The sequence below is a fragment of the Lepisma saccharinum genome, chromosome 8, assembly GCF_977018435.1.
Source record: "Lepisma saccharinum chromosome 8, izLepSacc3.1, whole genome shotgun sequence".
In the NCBI taxonomy this organism is placed as follows: Eukaryota; Metazoa; Arthropoda; class Insecta; order Zygentoma; family Lepismatidae; genus Lepisma; species Lepisma saccharinum.
Genome location: NC_139236.1, coordinates 45,795,444 through 45,815,550, shown reverse-complemented (window position 1 = coordinate 45,815,550; position 20,107 = coordinate 45,795,444). Strand labels below are relative to the sequence as shown.

At 36.8% G+C, this 20,107-nt stretch overlaps 1 protein-coding gene across 4 annotated transcripts in view; it reads left to right on the top strand.

Moving 5' to 3' along the window:
• The window catches only part of LOC145990983 (nocturnin-like), a 69,159-nt gene extending 59,586 nt beyond the window's left edge, over positions 1–9,573 (top strand). For all 4 annotated transcript variants that reach the window (XM_083126598.1, XM_083126596.1, XM_083126595.1 and 1 more), the window contains 2 exons: positions 6,472–6,678; positions 8,800–9,573. In XM_083126598.1, the coding sequence (XP_082982724.1) occupies positions 6,472–6,678; positions 8,800–9,291 (699 nt within the window). In that variant the 3' untranslated portion in view covers positions 9,292–9,573. The remainder of the gene's footprint in view (positions 1–6,471; positions 6,679–8,799) is intronic.
• The last annotated feature ends 10,534 nt before the right edge of the window (positions 9,574–20,107 follow it).

The window sequence follows — 20,107 nt, the reverse complement described above, 5'->3', positions numbered from 1 at the left end:
TTTTTCTCCATGGACGTTAACAATTGCAGCTTTTATTAATTCAAACACTGTTGAATTTATACATGCCCTGAGGCAAGTTTTTTACAGTAAACAGCATGGAAAATAAAACAGAATTCTCTCAATCTGTTTAATTTTAGTGTCCTTTGTAGAAGAATCTATCTGAAAATTCTTATACAATTAACATTTTTTCATAGATTAGTATAACCCGTAACATTTGTGACTTGTTTGTAAATGTATTTCTAGTCTGAATATGTGAAATGGCAAATTTAAACTCCACACCTTAAATGAAATATTTTCAATATATATACAGTTGAATTAGAATTTTTGGATACATTGAAATCTCTGACCTTTTTATATTGTTAATATATCTGTGGGGTTGAGTGTGGGTGGTGAGAGGTGAGGTTGAAAACAGAAAGCATCTGCTTGCTTTCACCTTGAAAACCAGGAATTGTACTTGATTTTTTTCATCCTCTTAGTGTGGCCACCCTGCTAACAGAAATCCCACTATGAATTAACAAACTAAGATTTTTTTCTTATTTGTAACATGTCAGTTCAGCATATAGAACTTTAATCGAACAAAATTATGGAGTTTTTCTTGTATGTACACATTCCTTGCATTGTAGAATTATTTTCCTGTAGTTTACGGTTATTCAAGCATAAGAAAAGTGTTTTTTGTTGTGACGTTTCAGGAGAACACACGCTCCCTTCATCAGACATTTATTTTCATTTTGACTAATGTGTCATGTCACCTGTGTCAGTATTACTTTTGAGATACCCCGTATAAACTTTTCATATTCCATCACTATAAACAGAATTTATAGTTTTCCCATTTTATGCATACATAAATGCCTTGAAAATGCCATATAATTTTGTATATCACATTAATTATTTGTAAGATACTTCTATTTAAACTGTAGATCCAGTCTTCGTTACCCTACCTGAGCATAAAGTGAATCTAAAACAAGTTTTGACAAACTTCTGAATTGAGACCAAAACAAGAACAATTACAACCAAGAATGAGATGGATCTTTTTATACAGAAGTCGCATGCCAATCCTAGTAGAAATGGAAGTGATGCTTCCTAGGAATTAAACAGGGTGCACGACTTGAATTTATCAGAGGGAGGCATAGACTTAGTGTGTTTACTATCTCAATAAGCTTATAGATGTTTGACATAGTTCACTAGAAAAACAGGTTTCCATTAATTTAAACCTCGAATCTACTAACTTTTTTTATGTATGTATTAAGTATGCTTGTAATTGGACATTGTTTAAAATAAAAACTAATTTTGATATAGAATGGAACACAAATCAACAATTCTAAAATCAAACTGTAAGAACATTATGTAAATAAGGTGAATAGATAAGATGTTCCTGTAGGTTCGATGCTTTTCCAGTTGCTTTCAAGGGCAAATTAACATGTTAAGAAACCAAGATCAAAAGTATCGCAACTACTAACTAATTTTCTCTGATCAGTTAAGGTTAGATTTTGCCACGTCCCGGAGAGGGTGACACCAGTGCGGCTTAGGCCAGGGTAAAACATGAGATTCTCAGGTCAACTAAAACTGATAACTTAGTTTGAGACTGAAAAAAAAAAAAGAAACAACTTGTTTAACCCACTACAGAAGGTACAATGCACCTTATATTCTTAATTTTCTGGTGTTACATTATATACATGGTGGTATATAGTCTTCTACCCATTTGTTATTCATAACATATATTTCTTTTTTAGTATATTATATATATTAAGAGGCTTCTTCTATTCCTTCGTTGATTAGTGATGGCCTTCTTCTATTAGTTAATAGGCTTCTTCTATTTCACTAATAAGCTTCCCCTTTGTATTGGTTAATGGACTTCTTCTTCTATCCCTTAATCAGCTGATTCGTCTATTGGTTAATAGGCTGCTTCTTCTATCAATTTAATAGACTTCTTCTATCAATTGGTTAATAGACTACTTCTTCTTCTATCAATTAATTGGCTGATTCGTCTATTGGTTGATAGACTACTTCTTCTATCAATTGGTTAATAGACTTCTTCTTCTTCTTCAATTAATTGGCTGATTCGTCTATTGGTTTATGGGCTTCTTCTTTCATATGTCTATACTTATTCTTCTAAGCTATATATTTCTTATTTACAGAATATCTATATAAAATTTCTTTATCTATTCAACCCTTCTCATCGAATTACCAGTCCTTTCTTCTTGCTGGTGGCATTCATCTCAGGGGTCATCGAGATTGCTTCAACGAGCATCCCGATATATATATCCTTGTGTGTAGTTGGTAAATCTATTGGTGTAAGATTGTAACTACACTCCCTTTTCTTTATCTCATACAAAAGATCCAAGGGATCCTTTATCTGGACGGGTGGTTGGATAATGTCACCCCCTTCCTTTTTCCAGAATAGATTCCAGTGTTTTCTTCCCTGCTCTTTTTCCCCCCTTTTTTGGCATTTGTCGAAGATATAACAATAATTTAAATCAATATTTTTCTGCATGATTGCTTAATACAAGCAGAGAAAAGGGGTTAATCGAGGGGTGCCACCTGTCCCGTGTTCAACCTCAATCCGGGTCAGCAATATATGCACCTCAACGGAAGTGCTTGGGGGCCGCCGCATCGGGGAAAACAACCAAAAAGGTCTAGTGGGAAAACTCATTCCCACTAAGACTGTAGAGATAAAAAATTGTAATCTCTTTTTAACTTCATTAATCTTTACATACAATCACATATGCTACAAGTGTCGATCATTTCTTTATCTCGCCTTTATTCATCTTCATTGTTTATCTCGGTTCATAAATTTATGTAAGCACAATTAGTTTCAGTTCTCGCAAACACTTTCGTTCAATTCGCGTGTGCATTCTTACTATAATCTGCGATCCTAATATTTCTTCCACATGCTGCCATCTATGATTCCTTTTTCCAATCATTGGCCTTAGGTTTACTTGTTATTATTAACAATTTATAGCACTGAATTCGCTTACACATTGAACTTTAGATATTGGTACAATTTTGATTCGATACACAAGATCTTTAAGTCAGGTGGCAATGTGTTTTGTACTTTCTTTTATTACCATTCATCCTCATCTTCGCAATTAGCCAAAGTTTGCATCAAAGCAAAGTAAAATAATTCAATAAAGTATGATTGTGCAGCATTGTAATGTACAGGCAATTCCTGTACCATGTCAAATGTTTTATCAGTCTTTCAAATTTCGACCTCTTCAGAGTCGATTGGGAACCATCAAGACTAGTTTTTTAAAGAGGCAACAAAATGCTAGAACTCTAAACAAGTGCTCAAGGAGCATTAAAGGAAAGGAATCCAACAGGGCACAGTTTTTAGGTTTCGATAGATAAGTACTTGTGGAACAATCTCTAGACGTCTGTGAAAATAACAAATGCATGACATCTAAAAGTAACTAGATATGGTATGACACATCCGCCATAAATTGCTGGACAATATTTTTATATGAGACTCTAAAATTAACTGAAATGAACTGGAACTCTTATACAGTTTGAATTTCCAGTGAGTCCCAGGTTGGGATGTGTCGTTCAAAAGCAGATGTTGGGATTGCTCAAGACAGAGTATGGGGAAATTTCCCCCCCTCCCCTTTCTAATCGCATTCTGCATTAAAATTGAATAGATGTATATGTGTTCGCAACTTTCATATTACAAATTTCTGATTTTCCATTCCATTAAATTACAAATGAACCAAGCACGAGATTTAGAGATTTTTATGTTTCGGAATTATCTATTTTACAAACCTGTTTTTTTTTTTTTGTTTTTTTTTAGTAACCATAGATTCTAAGAAAGAAAGAAATAAAAATTATTTTTCAAAACCTTCGATTTTAAAAAACTGAAATTCATGTGTGCTGTACTAAAATTGAATTTTCCTTTCTCTCTGTCTCTGTCTCTGTCTCTGTCTCTGTCTCTCTCTGTCTCTGTCTCTGTCTCTGTCTCTGTCTCTCTCTCTGTCTCTCTCTCTGTCTCTCTCTGTCTCTCTCTCTGTCTCTCTGTGTGTGTTGTAGGGTGTTGTGTGTGGAGGTTGAATTTTCTAACAACCAAATAAAAAACGTTCTTCACATAACTCAAGACCACAGCTGAATCCCCTATGCCACTTCTTTACTATCGAATATGAAGATGCTTTATCCCTAATGTCTGCACCATACCATTGTGGACTTCTTGAGAGGATAGAGCCGACCCCCGTGGCATAGTGGTTGGCACATCGCGCTACGATGCCAGCGGTCCTGGGTTCGAATCCTGGCCTGGGCATGGATATTTGTGAGTGTCCATTCATCAATTTCATCATATCATCACTCATCCCCATCTTAGCAAATTAGCCAAAAGTGGCACAAAAGGCGAAGTAAAATAAAGCAATTCAATCAATCAATCAATTGAGGGGATAGACCTTTCAACTGGAGATACTTGATCACAGCTCGCAACTCTGAAGGCTCTATTTTCCAATGTACCCTCACCTTTTGTTATGTTTACACTGAACACAAACAATTTATTAGATACAAGCTTGAAACTTGCAACGTGTACAACGAAAGGATACATGAATAATACTACAAAATTTGGTCCATCAGACATAACCGGAAGTGGATCAGGCCACAAACTTATTGTATGTCCCTCATATAGTATATGCTTGTAAGTGTTGTAATTTTGTAATCAATTCATAAGCATCACTCACTGTTGTGTTATGAGATAACTGTCAATGTTGTATGCATAGAAATGAGTCTTCTTCTGGTCCGTCAGAATTTTTCCTTGTGGTGCCACACAGTAAGTATCTGTAATGGCAACATTACTTTGGAAGCAATACTTTCATAAGTAACTTTTACTAAAATGATTAAAAGATTCCCATGGGCTATCGACCAGGTGAGTTGTGGAAAATATCCCAAGCTTTCGAGAGCTTTCATTCCCATCTTCAGGGTAGAAGTCCACCCTGATCGATAGCCCGAGAGAATCTTTTCAATATTCGTCACCAGGAATGCTTCAAGACTTACTTCTGCTAAGATACACCACAATGGTACACAACACAACAAGTAAATTCTTGGTATTCAGAACATGTATTCACCTTGTGTTCCAAGTATTTCACCAATAAATTTACAATATGCCCCCACAAAAAAAGGTTGCAGACAAGACTTTCTTGTGCAGAACAACGCACCTGAAGATTAAGGTGCAACTTGCAGTGTGATTTACAGAAAGCTAATTTTATTTCAATAATGAGGGATGCGTAGAATGGTAAGGATGTAAAAAGATTTCCATTCCTTTGTCTTCCATTTTGTTACTTTCTCACTAGCCCAGATGCTGCTTATTCTGTCACATTGGTATATAGAAATCACAGAGCAAACACTGAAATTAAAAGAAGAACAGAAATTGAAATGTAGTGTAACTGCCACTAAAACAAACACAGCAAAGTGTTTGAAAAGTTGACACTGAAATGTTGATAAATTTCTGAAGTTTGAAATTTGGAACTTCTTCCTCTCCTTTGCTGACTCCTGAGAATGAACCAAGATCTTGTACATCAGTATTCTTTTGTATTTATACTTAGTTTTTTCTTCTTTGGGTTACCATTGTTTTTCTATGCTAATTCCGATGCTGAAAATGAGTGATAGATGAAAATTATGGAGAAGTAATGTGTTAGAAACAAACACCTATGCGAAGGACAGGACTCGAATGTAAGAGTTTCTCTGGCAAGTTCATTGGTCAGCCACAAAGGTGGCCAGTCAAGTAATCTTGAAGTATGATGTGGAATGCTCCTTTTTTAAAAAGGATATACTTGTTAAACAAGTTACTTTGACATGGGCAGGAGCAATAGGTTTATGTAATTGCAGATTTTACAACAAGGCTTCCAGTTTATACAGAATGAGAGTCTTTATAATCAGACACTTTAGATTAATTACCAATCAGAAAATGTGCCTTTGGTGGATGATTCTTTATTCAACAGATATATATGAGCCTTTGTTAGAAAGAAAGAAAATATATTGTTGAGATGTGTGTATTGAAGCATCGAATAGGTAAGTTATCAACCACAAAAATTATATTTTTATATCTGTGTTTTACATGGAATGTCTTCGTTGCTTGAATATGGGCATAATTTTTAAGTTCTAAATACAAGTACAGCCACCAGTAAAGAAGATAGTGGGTGAATTCTCCATATTCTCCATGTTCATTTACTCTGTTTTCCACAATATGAGAATAATGAAGTAAAGTAAACAAGCCAATGAGCAGAGGACAATACCTAATTAAGCATGAACACAACTCCATCTCTCAAGAATAGGATATAGAATAAGAAGGAATGAAAATAGTGGTTGACCATTTGCCTATTGTAATCTTTGCTGTCAGCTGTATCTCTGCCTAAGGTAAAATTCCAACTAGTCCTGAAAGGCTGGACGAAGAATAGATTGTCATTAACTGTTGTTATGCATGTATTTTATGATATTTAAATAGAAAATTTCATTTTTTATTTTTTTTTTATACAGGAAGTGGACCACTTCAACTTTCTGAAGAAAGTTCTTGGAACTCAAGGTTACAGTGGGACTTTTTTCCCAAAGCCAGATTCCCCATGTTTGTATATTAAAGGAAATAATGGTCCCGATGGGTGTGCAATCTTCTTCCGAAATGACAAATTCAATTTGAATAAGGTTGAGAAAAGAGTTCTTGAGGTGTGGAGGGTACAGAGTAACCAGGTAAGAATAAATGAATATATTCCTTTGCAAGTAAAGTGTCTTTTGTATCAAACTGTGTTGATGAGCACTAAAATCAAGGCTCCAAGATCACACTGAGCAAATAGTAGGGTACACTTTACAAATAGTAGAACTCTTTTGAATTTAGACTATAATTATAATGATTACATCTGATTACATAACTGATCATGGAATTTTGCATCACCAATTTGGATGCCTTCCTGATCAAAAAGAAAAAAAACATATAACATTTTTCAGTGAGGATGGACCAATAATGAAATTTTGGCCAGTACAATAAAGTACACACACAAAATTTACCGTTAATTGTTATTCTACCAATCTGATAATAAAATTTCAAATGGTTTGTTAACCTCCTTAAAAATGTATATTACCAGATGCACAAAGTTTTTGCAGTACAAAATTAGCTGCATATTTGGACATTTACTTTAATAAAGAAAAGAAAAGTACACAATGGAGATTACATGTTTACATCCATAAAAATTATAACAATAATGTCAGAGTTGCACTAAATTGTAAGATATTTATGGATATAACTTGTCGGTAAAATTGCCTACATTGGCTGATACCAATAGAATTTTCATTATACTTTTTAAAATTTGAAAGAAAAATAAATCACTCAACGTATCAAAGTAAATTGTGCTTTATTTTGAAGCTTAGACATTGCAGTTATGTTCTGAACAAAATACCGTTCAAATGTCCACAATGGCTTTGAACACACCGACGCACACGATGGCTCCACTGATCCTGATTTCAGTGGAAAAATCATGTTCTCAGACGAGGTGCATTGTTGTCTTAGTGGATTCGTCAATACACAAAATTGTTGTTATTGGATCGAGAAGAACCCACAAGTGGTCCATGAGGTGCCATTGCATTTAGAAAAACTCACTGTGTGGTGCAGTTTATGGCGTGGCGGCGTCATTGGACCTTATTTCTCTCGAGATGATGAGAGAATCGTTACCGTCAATGGCAACCGCTACAGATCCATGTTACGCGAATTTCTGTGGCCAGAACTTGACACCATAGATATTGAAAACATGTGGTTCCAGCAGGATGGCGCTAAGTGCCATACAGGTAAATGCTACGCTCGATTTGCTGAGGGAGAAGTTTGGCAACCGGATCATCTCAAGACGTGGATGTGTGAATTGGCCGCCACGGTCGTGTGATTTAACACCCATGGATTTTTTTCTTTGGGGCTACATCAAAGCCCAGGTCTATGCTGACAAGCCATGAACTTTGGAACATTGGAGGTGAACATTCGTCAGGCTATCGCAGACATAACGCCACTAATGTTGGCCAGAGTGATTAACAATTGGAGCTTCGTGTGCGTCAGTGTGTTCAAAGCCGTGGTGGACATTTGAACGATATTTTGTTCAGAACATAACTGCAATGTCTAAGCTTCAAAATAAAGCACAATTTACTTTGATACGTTGAGTGGTTTATTTTTTTTTAAAAAATTAAAAAGTATCACTCTTAATGAAAGACCCTTTATAAAGGTTGTAAAGTAATAAATTAACTGGGGATTTTTAATTCTCCAGGTTCTCTAATATATGTATGTATTTTCTTAATTCAAATGGTGGTACTCAAAATATAGGATATTTATAATCTAAATTAATTCTCTTGTATGCCATGTGGAGTATTAAAAAGCTGTTGGCATATATATTATTAATCTCTGCTGACTTCTGTGGCAGAGGTCCTAGGTTTGAGCCCAGGGAAAGGCATGAATGTGTTTCTCCTGATGTTGTCTTTTGATTTCCTTCATTGCCATTAAACAGCAGGAAAAAAGGTGATAAAAGAGGTAGAACATCAATGTAAAATAGCCCAGATTTGGTCACGTACAAAAAAAATTGTTAGTGTTCTTCTTCATTCCATTTTTAGAAATGGAGCATGACACTTGTTTTTCTCACTACGAGATATGTTACTCATCTACATAGCATTGTTTATATACTGTCCTGTTTTTTAGATTTTTATAATTCTGTGATCTGCATTTTGTAAATGAAAATGTCAAAAGGTTTCTCTTGAAGTTGATTGAAATTTGTGAATTTTAGAATTCTAATAAAGTTAATAAGCAGTTCGTATGATTAAAATAACTTATTTCTCTGACAGGTTGCCCTCATGGTAGGCCTGACCGTCCAGGAAACAGGTCAACAAGTTTGTGTGGTGACAACCCATTTGAAGGCAAGGAACGGTGCCTTACTCTCTACACTTCGTAACGAGCAGGGCAAAGACTTGCTGGAGTTTGTGATGTCTCAATGTGGAGGCAAGCCTGTCGTTGTGTGCGGAGACTTTAATGCTGAGCCAACGGAGCCAATATATTTCACAATGTTGAACAACAAATCGTTGCATTTAGCCAGTGCCTATGCGTCCGTGAGTGGTGACGAGCCCCCTTACACAACGTGGAAAGTTAGGGAGGAAGGGGAAATATGTCACACGATTGATTACATATTTTATACCAAAGATGATTTCAGTGTGGATGCTGTGTTGAATTTCCCAACAGGCGAGGACATTGGAGAGGGTCGAGTACCCTCGTTCAAGTACCCATCGGACCATTTCTCCCTTTGTTGTGACTTTCGTTTTAAGAATCATGAGATGTCATGATTCTGATAGTGATGTGGAAATGAAGAAACTCTTTCCCAATTTTTTTCTTTGATGTTCTTAAATATATATATTATATAATTCAAGAAAGACGAAACAGTACAACGTTTCTGTGTAAGTGTATTTTACACACTGTGAAAATTGTAAATATACAGAACAAATCTTTTTACTGTCTTACCATATGTATTGCATGAGTGATGCGACTGCTTTAATGATTGTTTGTGATAATTTGTATATGTATTAAGTTTGTTGTATAAAATATTTTAATGAAAGTAAATTTATATATATATATGTATTTTTTTTTTTTACTAAATATTGTGTGTAATAATTTGTCACTATCTAAGTGTCATTATCAAGGACAGGATATTTTAGTACCATGGGAAGGACTTCAAGAACAAGATTTCAATTAAACTTGGCAGGTGTATAGATGGGCCAAAAGGAAGAAATAATTGTTTTTTTTGTTTTGGCTAAAAAACTGTTTTAGGGGGCAAACTCCCCCCTCAAATGTCAAGATGAGGACAAATTGCAGTGGGGATATGACCCCTGTGTCCCCCTCAGATTTCCATGAAACATGGCAGGTGTATAGACGGGGGCCAAAGGAAGAAATACCTGTTTTTTTGTTTTGGCTAAAAAATTGTTTTATGGGGTAAAAACTCCCCTCAAATGTCAAGATGAGGACAGATTGAAGTGGAGATCTGATTCCGAAACCACGTAAATCTGGCATAGGAAGAACAGGCTCATATAATTATAATTGGAACACACACAGCACAGAACTGTAGGATTGTCTGTACCAAACGCAGTGCAATTGTAGAGATATGCCCAATTCATAGACACCGTTGTTCCCTAATAGGCATGGGCATAACAATAGATGGACCAAAGCAGGGTAACGGAGCATCAAAATAGCCGCACACGGGAACCATAACCTTATCAAGCATGACCTAGGTATCGTATAGGTGATATCCATAGCCAAGGACACAAGAGATGAATACACAGCATGTATAAAACATTTATTACCACCAGAAAGTAATACGAAACAATGTTATGGTAAACGATCTGCCAACACAAAGTAAAGACAAGTACCCATGCATCACATTGAAAATCGCCCCTATTGTTGCTTCCACGGTGTCAATGTACATACTCGTCACAGTAATGGTACTCCTCAAAAAAATGATTTAAACATAATGTTCGGTTACACCATGCACATCTGATTACTGACACTGCACCACAAACATCACATATCGGATTAATGTCACCACCAAAACAGAATACCACCGGATTCTCAAATGGAGGTGGTCTTTCGAGAAGATACCCACTCTTATACCATGTGTATTGGAAGACGTGTCGAAACCTGGGTAAGGACAATTGATTATGTGTTAGTGATTGTAGTTTGATAATGTTATTGCGTAGGTGGAGATTAATGTCACTGTGCAGTAACAGGACAAGATCGGAAAACCGTCGCACAAAATTTTTCCAAATCCTAAATCCATACACATCTAATGGTTGGAGACTGCCAGTCAATCCTTTAGGTATTGTCAACAGAGTAATGTTTTTGTTCCGTGGTGTCACCTCTCGCATAACAATATCACTGTCCACTCCACGAATCCAATAGCAGAGCACCGAAATCACCTGTGTTTGGGAAGTACACCTCCTTGAGCGGGACAGTGTTCAGTTGACATAGGGTCCAAAGGTACCTCCAGGTTCCTTCAGAACAAGAAAGAGAGGAGACAACACCTCTCCCGCGGCCGAAATAATTGGTTGAATGGTGTAGCTGTGTGTTGTGGATGCAACAGATTGCACAATAGTTTCCGCTTTCTTCGTTCCCTTAATAGCTACGGTGCGACCAGTGTGTTTTTCTAAATTAAAACCACTTTGATCAGAGTTAAACACATTTGCGACAGAGTACTGTGCAATACATGATTTAACAGTATCCACAAAGCCGTCACGTTCGTTCTGAACTTGTCATCTTCCTAGACTGAGAAAAGAATAAATGAATAATTTTGGTTACTTTCCCGTAAACTAAGAACAAGTTCGTTGTTAATCTTGATTCAGAGCTAGATATCAAGAATAATCTTTACCGTGGCAGAGGTTTGACCAACACGTCCTTTCCCTTTGCAAACACACGCAAATGACAATTTTGTTGTCTGGAAAAATATGACCATCAACAGGTTAGCTCTTTGATTTAAGGATTTTAATTCATGCAGAAAAGGCCATTACAACTAGTGCTCATGGATTGAATTTTTTCATTGGTTATAATTGTAATTTGGTTGTTTCAATCAGTTTTTTCTTAAATTTCGTGTACTCTGGTTCATGAAATCACATATTTTGACCGATATTTTACAAACAGAATTGAGAGGAAAATATTTTTGGGTTTCATTTGTGCAATGCCCCATCAATCAATTTTATCTATGCTTGCCTTTTCCTGTGTTTCAATAGGTCTTTGACTTGTGCCTGCTCATCTTCTGCACACAAAACTGGGTTGCATATCCTCTGCAACGGGGCTGAGCGATACAGACCTTCACATCAATAATCAACAGTCAAATATTATTTTCATCTGATCTTGACCAAACTGCGGGCTGAGCGTGATTGAAGCGATACTTGATCAAGTGGACTTAAAGCCATCCTACAAAAAAGGGGGGATCTGAATTGCAATTTCCACTTTTCATAAATGAGGATAGGAATTACCGAGCCTCTTGGACACTACAAACTCATCTTCTTTGATATGTGGGATTTTATAATATTAATCTGAAGTAATAAAAGTTTTTCTTAGATACAATAACGAAAAAAAAGCAAATGCTCTCGACTTTTATGATGTCCATTCTTTGAAGAGGATAAAATTGGCTGACAAATTGTACCAGTGACGTACAACAGAACAATGATAATCTCATTAATGAAGTTACTTGCAATGCTAAAGATGGAAGCTCAGAATCCTTGTAAAGTAGCAAGAAACACTAGTCCAAATTACACATGTGCAAGAGGTCCAGCAAGATAATTCTCCCATAAAATACGTATGTTTCCATCCACAAGTTGAATTATTTCAATTTAGAGATTCTCATTTCCACTCCATGCTGGGATCATTCCTTGGACCTCTGACATATGGACCATCTTTGCTAACCACTGTGCCACTAGTGTTGCCCACGGGACGAGATGGGACAGGCTTTTAAAAATTCGAGACGAGATTGATCATGTGTCCCGAGACAAACGAATATTTTCGAGACGAGACAGCATTTCACAGCATTTCCACGAGGTCAAAGTCAGGTCAAAGTCTCGTCTCGTGGGCAACACTATGTGCCACGAGACCATTTACATAAGACCTCTCATCCCCAGAACCTTGAGCTTCACAACAGTCCGGAAAGCGTAATGACAGAATGCTCGAAGTTCTTGAAAAACGTTTCCACCGTCTTGGACGCTCGGAACAGCAGTCATTAACACAAACCACAAAACCACCCGGTTTCAAGCTTCACTTCTTGCTCAAGGCATTTCCTTCTCTTTGTGTGTGGCGAACTAGACCCTGTGCAGAGACCGGTTCAACTCTCTTGATAGGAGTTTTGAGAGCTAAAAGTTTTATTATGTGCAATATTTCCTGTTATTTATTGGTAGCCTTGACTAGCGATTAATACTACCTTAATCTTTGACGGTTCTGGCCATTTGGCAAGGAATCTGATATTGCTACTTGATGTTCACAGTACGCACCTCATACGGAATGACTCTATGCTCAGTCTGTCTCCACGTTGTAATCATTCAAAAGAACAGAACAGGAAATCTGCTATTTCCTCTGTCCTTGAATTGGTCCCCATACATTTACATGGGAATGGCGATCTGGGTTTACGCATGAAGAACAGTAGGATGTTAGTACACAAGTAGACCATGTAATATGCGTACACGATGCAATCTACGTAAACAACATGGTGAGGAGCGTCGGCTTGACAGCTGGTTCTGTAGAATCGAAATCAAGTTATCCTATGTTCAGTTCAAGGAGAATTGTTAACAATACAATACAATACAATATATTTATTCATCGTTAGACATTGTACAATGCAATAGATGTCGTCAGTTATTGGTTACATATTTGTTATTGTATATATGTAAATATATAATTATATATAGAGAGAGGGATTACATGGAACTACAATATGTTATAGATACTAATATGAGAGTATATGCATATATAAAGTAAGAGTACATAGACATAAGACAATTATAATATTAGTGACGATGAAATAATATAAATATGGCAGTGGCAATATACATAGCAATAATTCATAAAACAGGAAATAAACAATACAATACATTCTAGAATATTAAATCATTTTTGGGATGGATTTCGAATTCTTCTAGATTGTAGAAGACCTTTTCTTTTAACCAGGGTTGAAAAACACTTTTAAATTTTTTAAGAGAGACACTGTGAGCAGCTTCTGGTAACATGTTGTATAACTTAATTCCTAAATACTTATAACTATTTTGTGTTTTACTTAATCTGATTGATGGTGTGTCGAGCTTGTAACAGAATCTTGTATTGTGTCTGTGCACAGTGTGTCTTGCGTTATAATTATGTACATTTTCTTTTGTATACACTAGACAGGTAAATATATATGAGCTTGGCACAGTCATTATCTTTAGTTCTTTAAAGAGATTTTTACAGGAAACAGACTGATCAAAGACTCCTGCCATGCTTCGTAAAGCTTTTTTCTGCCAGATAAATACATCCCCAGCACCAGATGAGTTTCCCCACAAGAGAATTCCATAAGTCAGAAGGCTATGAAAATATGCATAATATGATTGCAGCAACAAATCCTTGCTAATGCATGTTCTAAGCTTTTTAAGTAGAAATACCACCCTGGCAAGTTTGGAACACAGGTGATTTGTTTGCGACTCCCAAGATAATTTGGAGTCTAAGTGTAAACCAAGAAGTTTTACAGAAGTCCATTCATGGCCATTTCCTAATGTAAAAAATATTTTCTCTGTTTTATTTTCATTAATTGTAAGTTGATTTGTTTCAAACCAAAAAGTGGACCTTTCCTCTATTTCCTTATCAAGCTTCTCAACTGTAAATTTGTCACTGCCCACTGTAAGGAATGTGGTATCATCTGCATATAAAACAGTCTTATGAGGAATAATATTAGGTAAGTCATTTATATAAATATTGAACAACAATGGGCCGAGGACAGAACCTTGCGGAACTCCATTTTTTATATTTAAGAATTCTGATTTTATGTTGTCTATTTGCTAAGTAGGATTTTATTAGAGCAAGTTCCGTTTCTTTGATGCCATAGAAGTGTAATTTTTTTATTAATATTTGATGGGAAACAGAGTCAAAGGCTTTACTCAGATCGATAAGTGTTGCACTTACAGAAAGTTTGGATTCAAATGCATCTAACACTGTGGAAACAATGGTTTCATTCGCTTTCACAGTGGATAGATGGGCTCTGAAACCATATTGTGCACTTGTATATAAATTATTATTTGTGAAATAGCTATCGAGTTGATTATATAAACAGTGTTCTATAATTTTGGAGACTATGGGAACAAGTGATATAGGACGGTAATTGTCGGGGCTCGATTTATCACCCTTTTTATACACGGATATGACGACCGAGAGCTTGAGGCAGGAAGGAAGGTGCCCACAATACATCATCCAGTTTATGAGAATGCAAAGTGGGTACTGTAGAATATCAATGATTCTTTTTAAAATAAAGTTCGACATTCCATAAAAGTCTTCCGATTTTGAATTATTTAGTTTTTGTGCTGCTTTTAAAATATCAGCAGGTTGGGTCTCATGCCACCGGAAGTCAGTCAAAATGTTACCGATGTCTTGTGACATGAGATTATTATATTCATAATCAAATTGATTCATAGAATTGTGGTTTGTATCCAATTTGTTACCTACCCTGATAAAGAAATCATTAAATTCGCTTGGAGTAATTGGAACATTTTCTTTTCTTCTGGGTTTCCCTCTGCCTAATTCTGCCTTAATGACATTCCAAGCTGCTTTGCATTTATTATTGGAGTTATTAATAAATTTATCATTTGCTGTGCATTTAGCTTTTCTAATTTCTGATCTGTAAATATTTCTTAATTTGATATATTTGTTCTTATCTGCGTTACCATTTTTAAATCCATTATAATACATCATAAGCAAGATTTTTAATTTACTCAAGTGTGGATTATACCATTGACCTAAGTGTCTTTGTTCGCGTTTAGCTTTAATTGGTTTCTCCTTTTTTTGAACTCTAGGACAGCAGTCGTTACATATATCAGAGATGGTACTCATAAATTTCTCAAATAATGCATCGACATTTGCACTTGAGAAAATTAAATGAATCCAATCAACGTCTTTTAATTTGTTTCTTAGTATATTCAGCCTGTTATCATTAATTAGTCTAACAGATTTAATTTGTTTATGTATAGTATTCAGAGGTATATTATTGTTCAATTTTAACCATAAGCCTTTGTGGTCCGTTAAATAAAATGTATTGAATATCCCTATCTCATAGCAGTATTTATCTAGGTTTGTTAAAATGTTATCTAGACAAGAGTCTAGTCTTGTTGGCCTATTGTTTGCGCAGTAATAGTTGAAAGATTTTAAAATATTTAGAAGATGTATTTGCTTAGGGGTACTGTTTCGAATGTCAAAATTGATGTCTCCAAGAATAATTATTTTATGTTTGTTAAAGTTTTTGTCTAGGTACGAAATAATATTTTGCACACACTCGATAAAAAATTCTACATTACTTTCAGGTGCTCTGTACACTGAGATAACAATTGTTCTTAAATTTGGCAGTGACATAGCAGCCACTTCAAAACACCATTCTATGCAAAACTGACTAACATCTAAGATTTTAAAGCTGGTATCTAGGTTGTCACTGATATATAGTGATACACCACCATAATTCATATTTGATCTGCAATAGCCAGTAATTAACCTGAAACCTGGAGGTACATATATTTGCAATTCTTCATCCCGTAGCCAGTGTTCGTTTATGCTTAAAATACAGTTATTTATTCCCCCATTAATATTTCTAGTTCATCTAATTTATTTCTAATGGATCTAATGTTCAGATGCAGTAGTAAGATATCATTTCCATTACAAGGTGGTATCCCTAACTTGGCTTGCCGTAATAATCGTGTTTGAATATTTTCGTGGATTAATCTCGCATCATAATTATGAATTGGATTGTCCACCACCCGACTCAGTGAGGGCCTGTCTTTGCTTATGAGGCCGGGTGGGGCAGAAAGTTTCCCTGCTTTGGTTCCGTTTCTTGCCATTTCAGCTCGATAGGTTTGGAGCTTTTACTTTGATTTGCACTATGATTTTTAATTATCGTACATAATTGATCACATACCCCCTGCTTACCTGACCAATTTAAATGCAAACCATGGTTTGTGTGTTTATCATTCCCTAACCTACTTATATCTAACATTTCTACATTCTTATACTTTTTACACAAATATTTGATTTTCCTGTTTGTATTATGTACTGCAATATTTACACACGAGTCAGACCGCAGATCATATCTATGAGGTATATTTACAACAATCACTTTCGACATGGCCAGATCATTCAGTTTCTCTTCCAGTGTTTCTGCAACATCCTGTCCTTCGTTGCAGGCCACATTGTTTGCACCAGCCATGATAACTACACAGTTTTTTTTCAAATTTACAGGTTTTATGCCACTTACGATGTCTAGTTGTTTCTTCATTACACCTGCTAGACCTCTGCCGTGACTGTCTGCAAAAATGTGCACTTGCAGATGACTAGGTTTTTGCCTATTTCTCTTCTCAATTTTAGTTGGATTTACTGCTGAGGCATATTTACAAAGATTCCCTGTATCTTTCACTGTACACATGTCTTCCACTGGGAGTTCCTGCAAGATGCTGAATCTATTCTTGTTTATGAAATTTACAGTTTTGTTCCTTTTGCTCGATTTTCTGCCATGCTTCACAACTTGTGTCCATGTATGGGTGGAGTCATTACTTTTGTTTCTTTTTTCGATGGTTTCTAGTTTGTTTCTCAGCATTTGATTTTCATTTTTTAGTTCCAAAATATCACTTTCAAGTATTTTAACAATTTCTAGAAGAGTTGAACCATCATGATCTTCATTGTCCTTTGGGGAGATAGTGTGGCCGCCATCTTTGATGCACTGGGGACAAAACCATTCAGTATTTTCTTCAATTCCTTCATCTTTCGGCACATTTTCACATCTAAAATGCAGCCACTTATCACATGAATCACACAAAATGCCGTTTTTTACTACCCTCTTACATTTTGCACATTTATCATCACACTTTATACGTAAATTTGTAGGAGCAGATACACACACATCTACGCTAGTCGGCGCCATTATGTTAAAAACCGTCTCACCGAATATACGAAATATTCTCGTGACAGGGATGCGGCTGAACTCTTGGGTGGTTGCTACATGCTGGCTACTATGATCCTCAAGCAAAATGAAAAACCAAGTAAAATGTAGCGTTGCGCAGTGGTTAGTGCAAGTGCTCCATGTTCCAGAGGTTTAAGGATCGAAACTGCAAGAACTTTTTCAGTAACCTTCAATCATTCTCAAGAATCAGCTGCTTCAATCATTAGACTACTGCGATGGTGAAGTTCTCGGAGAAGCAAAACTGAAAGAAATGAAAGGAACGGCAGCAACCTACAAATTGAAATGAGAAGTTGAGAATGGGTTGAAAAATTTATTGCAGCTGCGACGGGGATCGATCTTTGGACCTCCGGAACATGGATCAAGTGCGCAACCACTGCACCATGATCTATTTTTTTTCGCTTTCAACCGTCAGCATAGAAATTTAAATAAAACATATGCTTAAAAATTATTCCCACCCCCTGCTGGGATCGATCCTTGGACCTCTGGATCATCTGCGCTAATCACTGCTCCACGAGGCCATTTACGTGAGACCTCCTATCCCCAAAACCTTGAGCTTCACAACAGTCCGGAAAGCGTAATGACAGAATGCTCGAAGTTCTTGAAAAAAGTTTCAACCATCTTGGACGGTCGGAACATCAGTCATTCGCCTTAACCACACCACGACTCGGGCATTTGTTTCAAGCTTTGCTTCCTGCTCAAGGCATTTGCTTCTCCTTGTGCGTGGCGAACTAGATCTTATGCAGGAACCTGTTCCACTCTTTTGGTATGAGGTTTGAGGGAAGAAAGTTTTCTTTTGTGCAATATTTACTGTTGGTTATTCGTTGCCAAAGAATCGGACATTGCTACTTGAAGTTCATAGTAGGCACCTTGGGCGGAATGACTCTATGCTTCGTCTGTCTCCACATTGTAATCTTTCGAAAGTACAGAACAGGGTATCTGCTATTCCCTCTACCCTTGAATTGTTCCCTACACATTAACATGGGAATGGTGATCTGCGTCTATGCATGAAGAACAGTAGGATGTTAGTACACAAGTAGACCATTTTGTAATACGCGTACACGATGCAATCTCCATAAACAACATGGTGACGAACGTGGCTTAACAACCGGTTCTGTAGAATCGTAATCCATTTATCCTATGTTTCAGTTCAAGGAGAATCACTGAATACCAAACAGTATACGAAATAATCTCTTGACTGAGGGAAGCCGAGAAACTCATGGGTGGTTGCTACATTCTGGCTACTATGATCCTCAAGCAACAAGAAGAAACAACTAAAAAGTAAAAAAGCAGTCCAGTGCAGTGGTTAGCGCACGTGCTTCATGTTCCAGAGGTCCAAGGATCGAATCCAAGAAGCGGCGAGAACTTTTTCAGTAACCTTCCTTCATCCTGAAGAATCGGCTGTTTCAATCATCAGACTACTGCGATGGTGAAGTCCCTGGAAAAAGAAATCTCAAAGAAATGAAAGGAACAGCAGCAACGTAGAAATTGAAATAAGAAGAGAATTGTTTGAAAAATTTATTGCAATTGCGCCGGGGATCGATCTTTGGACCTCCGGAACATGGAGCAAGTGCGCAACCACTGCACGATGATGTCTATGTTTTCGCTTTCAACCGTCAGCATGGATATTTTTTTTTAAAAAATGTGGTTGAAAATTACTTCCACTCATGCTGGTATCGATCCTTGAAACTCTGACATATGGGCCATCAGCGCTAATCATTGCGCCACAAGACTATTTACGTAAAACCTCTCACCTCCAGAACCTTGAGCTTCACAACAGTTAGGAAAGCATAATGACAGAATGCTCGAAGTTCTTGAAAATAGTTTCTACCATCTTGGACGGTCGGAACAGCAGTCATGTGACCAAACCACACCACCACTCTGGCATTTAATTCTAGCTTCGCTTCCTGCTCGAGACCTTTGCTTCTCCTTCTACGTGTCGAACTAAGTCTGGTGCAGAGACCTCTTCCACCGTTTTGCTATGAGGTTTGAGGGAGGAAAGTTCTCTTACGGGCAATATTTCCTGTTGGTTATTCGTAGCCATAACTAGCAATTAAGATTACCTTAATCATTGACGGCTTTGGCAATATGGCAAGGAATCGGACATTGCTACCTGAGTATCACAGTAGGCACCTTGGTCGGCATGACTCTGTGCTCCGTCTGTCTCCACGTTGTAATCATTCGAAAGAACAGAACAGGATATCTGCTATTCCCTCTACCCTTGAATTGTTCCCTACACATTAACATGGGAATGGCGATCTGGGTCTACGCATGAAGAACAGTAGGATGTTAGTACACAAGTAGACCATGTAATACGCGTAGACGATGCAATCTACAGGGTGGCTCAATAAGTCACTTAACACCCCCAGTACAAGGCCACTGCAGCACGCAACATGGAAATGGTGATGACCAATCGTTATCAGGCCAAGGGGGAACCACATTGA